This window comes from Schistocerca nitens, chromosome 2 (assembly GCF_023898315.1).
Source record: "Schistocerca nitens isolate TAMUIC-IGC-003100 chromosome 2, iqSchNite1.1, whole genome shotgun sequence".
Taxonomy (NCBI): Eukaryota; Metazoa; Arthropoda; class Insecta; order Orthoptera; family Acrididae; genus Schistocerca; species Schistocerca nitens.
Genome location: NC_064615.1, coordinates 186,722,022 through 186,728,021, shown reverse-complemented (window position 1 = coordinate 186,728,021; position 6,000 = coordinate 186,722,022). Strand labels below are relative to the sequence as shown.

Here is a 6,000-nt window from a genome sequence, read left to right as displayed (position 1 = left end):
GGAAAGACTTACCTTAGGGGGAAAAAAGGACAGGTATACACTCGCACACACACACATATCCATCCACACATACAGACACAAGCAGACATATATATCCCCCATCAGTATTGCAGATCATGGAGAAATCTTTCACACACACACACACACACATGAAAGCATGTGCATGTGCACATGTGTGTGTGTGTGTGTTTTCTTATATACAAATATTTCTGAACTAATACTTGATATGTCCACTCCAATACTGTTGGACAAAATACTCCATGGACCAACAAATAACATTTAATAATAATCAGACTTCAATGAGATAGATACACTTTATTAATACACTATAATTTCCATTCCCATGGCTACTAATCTTTTTTTGTAGACAGTGATGTGACTTTAAGACACAAAGGGACAGAAATATTTACACATCTCCATAGCTGTAAACATATACCCTGCCTGCCGAATAAGCAGCTGCAATAATTTCCGTCTTGCCATCGCCATCCAAATCAACTGCAACAGACTTGCCTGAAAATAAAGGTTTCATATTTACAAAACATTCTGTAACACGAAAGCAACTTTTTTTTTTTTTTTTTTTTTTTTTTTTTTGCCATCAATGTCATTTTCATTATGATACAGATTTATAAGTAATGCTGTATGTTTTGGCAGAAAATATCTTCAAATATACCACCTGGACTTACACACTAAAATTTCCAGTATAATCACTGCTGCCATCCTTGAGATCTAGTAAAGACAAGTAACATTTTCGGACAACAAAATATCTTACCCATTGACAGTAGAAAATTGAAATTTACATAAGGGATGTGAACCTTCTATTTAAGAAAAGAAAATAATTTATAAGGAAAGGTAACAACTCACTGTATATTAGAGGAATTGAGTCATTGACAGGCACATAAACAAGATGTGAAACTTTACTATCTTTCTTTCAAATGCTTTTTTAACCTAGAATATATAGACAACCTGTTAGTGATTTGTGCCTTCTGAATACTTAATGGTAGGACTGTATATTCCCCCCCCCCCCCCCCCCAACGCCACAACACAACACACACACACACACACACACACACACACACACACACTGCAGCTGACAGGTGTAAAACGAAGTATAGGGTTATAGATAGAGAGATTCTGAATTAAATGTGTTTTGCTGTCAAGGGAGGAATACATGATGCCTTCAACGATTACCATAGCATAATATTGTCAAATGATATTTCCCAAAATCCAAAGAAATTCTGGTCATAAGTAAAGGCTTATTGTCAACAGTATGATCGTATGGAGTATAAAGTGAAATTTGTGATTGCAATTCGAGAGATAAAAAACATCTACTCACAAGGCGGTGGCAGGAGAACATACACCTAACAGAAGATTATACTTGTGCAAGGTTTTGGAGCCAGTGACTCCTTCTTCCAGCAGAAAGGTTGAAGGGAAAGGAAGAGGGGCGAAGGAAAGTACTGTACAGTTTTAGAAAGAGGGGCAGATTTTGGAAAAGTCATTCAGAAGTGTGGGAAAAGAAGAAAAGTCCTCTCTTCTCATCCCATCTGGTAAGGGTCTTTCCTTATCTCATCTGGTAAGTCTCCCCTGACCCACAGTTTTGGGTGACTTTTCCAAAATCTACCCCTTTTACTAAACCTCTGCAGTTCTTTTCCTTCACTCCTTTTCTTTCCCCTTCACCCCTCTTCTTTTCCCTTCAACCCTTCTGCTGGAAGAAGGAGCCACTGGTTCTGAAAGTTTGCATAAATATAACCTTCTTTTATGTATATATTGTCCTGTCATGCATGGTGAGTAATTTTTTTATCTATGCAATTACATTTTTATACTGTCAAAAATGATTATTTTTGTTGAAATTTGTGACTGGATAGAGTACTTGTTGGTAGGGAGGATGCAGCATGTTACCTTGGATGGAGAGTCATCAACAGATGTATACATAACTTCAGCTGTGCCCAGGGAAGTGTATTGGGACCCTTGCTGCTCATATTGTACGAGGGCGGTTCAGAAAGTAACCTCCGATCGGTCACAGTGCGGGTTGTGGGGGGAGTAGCGACGCCATCTGTGCGTTCACGCACTCAACAGGTCAGTCGGCATCAAGCCGTGGTCGAGTGAACGTCGTACCTGCGCTAGTTTAGTTTTTGTGGCAGTTTGAAATGTGTGCTGCAATAGAAAACCCCGCCAAATGTGATGTGCGTGCTGTCATAAGGTTTTTTACAGCCAAAGGATATTCTGCAGTAGCTATTCATCGTGAGCTTTGTGCCGTGTACGGACCAAGAGTTATGAGTGAAGGAGTTGTCCGTGAATGGGTACGTTTATTTAAAAGTGGACGAGAAAACGTTCATGATGAAGAGAGGAGTGGTAGACCATCATTGGTGACTGACGAACTCGTTCAGACAGTTGATGCAAAAGTTCGTGAAAATCGACGTTTCTCAATGTCGACCATTAATCAAGATGTGTACCGTGAAACAATAAAAAAGTTACGACGGGCTATACAGAACAAACGCCGTGGTATGCTGACTTCCGGTATCGTTTTTTTGCACGATAACGCCCGTCCTCACTCTGCTCGCAGAACAACGGCCCTTCTTGAGTCCTTCAAGTGGGACGTTATCAACCATCCACCTTACAGCCCAGACCTGGCGCCGAGTGATTATCACCTCTTCATGCATTTGAAGAAATGGCTCGGGTCACAGCGGTTTGATGACGACGAAGAGCTCAAAGATGCGGTCACAGGCTGGCTCCAGGCACAAGCGGGTGATTTTTATGCAGAAGGAATTTCAAAGCTTGTGAAGAGATACGATAAGTGCCTCAATCGCTATGGAGACTATGTAGAAAAATAGTGCAAAGATGTAGTTGTAAGATGTATATATTAAAATATTTTTATTTAACTTGGTGTATTTTTTTAAATCAACCGGAGGTTACTTTCTGAACGGCCCTCGTATATCAATGACCTTGCAGACAATGTTAATAGTAACCACAGACTTTTTGTATGATGAAGTACTGTCTGAAAGAAGTTGTATAAATATTCAGTCCGATCTTGACAAGATTTCAAAGTGGTGCAAAGACTGGTGTTCATTTAAATGTCAAATTGTACTCCTCACAAAACGAAAAGACATAGTATCCTATGACTATAATATCAGTGAGTCACTGTTGGAATCAGACAAATCACACAAATACCTAGATGTAACACTTTGTAGGAATGTGAAATGGAATGATCAATAGGCTCATATGTGGGTAAAGCAGTTGGTAGACTTCGGTTTATTAGTAGAATGCTGGGGAAGCACAAACAGTCTACAAAGGAGCTTGTTTACAAATCACTAGTGTCACCAGTTCTAGAATATTGCTCAAATGTGTGGGACCCATACCAAATAGGACTAACAGGGGTTTTTGAACTTATACAGTGAAGGGCTCCATAAATGGTCAGAGGTTTGTTTGATCCATGGGAGAGTGTCACAAAGATGCTGGAGGAACTGAACTGAAAGACTCTTGAAGATGATGTAAACTATCCTGAGAAAGTCTATTAAGAAAGTTTCAAGAAGCGGCTTATATTATGACTCTAGAAATAGGCTACAACCCCTTATATATTACTCAAATAGGGATCATGAGGATAAGAGTAGAATAATTACTGCACGCACAGAGGAATTTAAACAATCATCAATCTCCATATGTGAATGGAATTGGAGGAAACCCTAATGGGTGGTACAGAGGGACATCCCTTTGCTATGCACCTCATGGTGGTTTGGAGATTGTAGATGTAGATGTCGATGAAGAAGACAGAACATAATGTAATGGATACTGACTAGCAAGAAGTGTACATGGAATCATTTATTATGAAGTATCAAAACTATTTTGCCATTCATGGAGAATGTGATATGAGTGTCCCTCTCCCTCAGATCCTGTGTACATGCTTGCCCAGAAAGTGTAGTGTTTTGAATGGTCCAACATATAAAACTGTGTCACAAAATTTTAACACTGGATAGCTGATGCCAGTAGGAACCAAACTACAAAAACTTGGCGCCACGCGCTACAATTGGCCGTGGAATTGCCCTGTTGCCATTTGTCGATTGACGGGCAGCACTACGATTGTCAGTTCCCACATACCAATTTGTTCCCAGTACATCTTATCATGAAACTAGTCAATGGATGTGTCGAGAGCCTGGCGGATTTGCCCCCAAGGGCCAATCAGAGGGCGTGGTGCCAAGTTTCCATAGTTTAAAAACTGTGCATTCTTTTTTTGAGGGGGGGAGAGAAGGGCTTTATGAAGCAGGAAAATTTCCCCAAATGAATAGTCCCATATCTTAACAAGATTTGACTTGCGCACAATTAACTTTTTACAATCTGGTAAGTTGAACTTTCTATTAGCACTTCAGTATATTAGCAGATGGTACCTAATTTACTGTTCATATAATTCATACTTACAGATCCCATTTTAGATTATCTTTTATCTAGTGGTTTTCACAGTTTCTAGTTGCTTTCTAGGTAGAATTATTTCTGCAGTTTGTAGGCGATTCCTCTCTTAGGCATGAAACTACATTCAATTATTTGTGGTAAGGGTGTTTTTGGAGGACCACTCTGTGATGTTCGAAGCACAGATTTGATTCTGTTGTCCATACGCAGTTTTCATTCTAATTGTAGCTTTGTGCCATCTACAATTTTACTACTTTTTTGGAATGGGAAGGATGAGTCTAAATAATTTATGAAAAGCAAGAACAGAATAGGGCCTAAGATTGAATTGTGAAGTACAACTTATTTTAACATTTGGTGTCTCTGAATGGCATACATGCATACTGTCCCCTTACTGTTTATGGCCTTTGACTATTGTTGCCTGTTTTTAAAGAAGGACTGAATCTGTTTATTTGTATGCTATACCCAATATATTAAAATTCCAATTTTGTGAGTAACAGTTCATGGTTTATAACATCAAAGATCTTTGTGATGTCTAAAAGTACGGCCAGTGCATATTGCTTACTGTGTAATGAAGTCAAGTCCTCAGTGATAAAACCAAGGACAGCAATTTTTGTACACTTGCATTTCTGAAAATCATTGTGCGTGTTGAAAAACAAATCTTTCTTTATGAAGCATACAAGTCTTTTGTATAATACACTCCTGGAAATTGAAATAAGAACACCGTGAATTCATTGTCCCAGGAAGGGGAAACTTTATTGACACATTCCTGGGGTCAGATACATCACATGATCACACTGACAGAACCACAGGCACATAGACACAGGCAACAGAGCATGCACAATGTCGGCACTAGTACAGTGTATATCCACCTTTCGCAGCAATGCAGGCTGCTATTCTCCCATGGAGACGATCGTAGAGATGCTGAATGTAGTCCTGTGGAACGGCTTGCCACGCCATTTCCACCTGGCGCCTCAGTTGGACCAGCGTTCGTGCTGGACGTGCAGACCGCGTGAGACGATGCTTCATCCAGTCCCAAACATGCTCAATGGGGGACAGATCCGGAGATCTTGCTGGCCAGGGTAGTTGACTTACACCTTCTAGAGCACGTTGGGTGGCACGGGATACATGCGGACGTGCATTGTCCTGTTGGAACAGCAAGTTCCCTTGCCGGTCTAGGAATGGTAGAACGATGGGTTCAATGACGGTTTGGATGTACCGTGCACTATTCAGTGTCCCCTCGACGATCACCAGTGGTGTACGGCCAGTGCAGGAGATCGCTCCCCACACCGTGATGCCGGGTGTTGGCCCTGTGTGCCTCGGTCGTATGCAGTCCTGATTGTGGCGCTCACCTGCACGGTGCCAAACACGCATACGACCATCATTGGCACCAAGGCAGAAGCGACTCTCATCGCTGAAGACGACACGTTTCCATTCGTCCCTCCATTCACGACTGTCGCGACACCACTGGAGGCGGGCTGCACGATGTTGGGGCGTGAGCGGAAGACGGCCTAACGGTGTGCGGGACCGTAGTCCAGCTTCATGGAGACGGTTGCGAATGGTCCTCGCCGATACCCCAGGAGCAACAGTGGTCCCTAATTTGCTGGG

General features: G+C 41.5%; 1 protein-coding gene across 1 annotated transcript in view; it reads right to left on the bottom strand.

The window, feature by feature from the left end:
- Positions 1-295: 295 nt before the first annotated feature.
- The window catches only part of LOC126235870 (uncharacterized), a 72,466-nt gene continuing 66,761 nt past the window's right edge, over positions 296-6,000 (bottom strand). Inside the window, exon 9 of the mRNA XM_049944774.1 lies at positions 296-510. Coding sequence (XP_049800731.1) covers positions 407-510 — 104 coding nt within the window. The 3' untranslated portion in view covers positions 296-406. The remainder of the gene's footprint in view (positions 511-6,000) is intronic.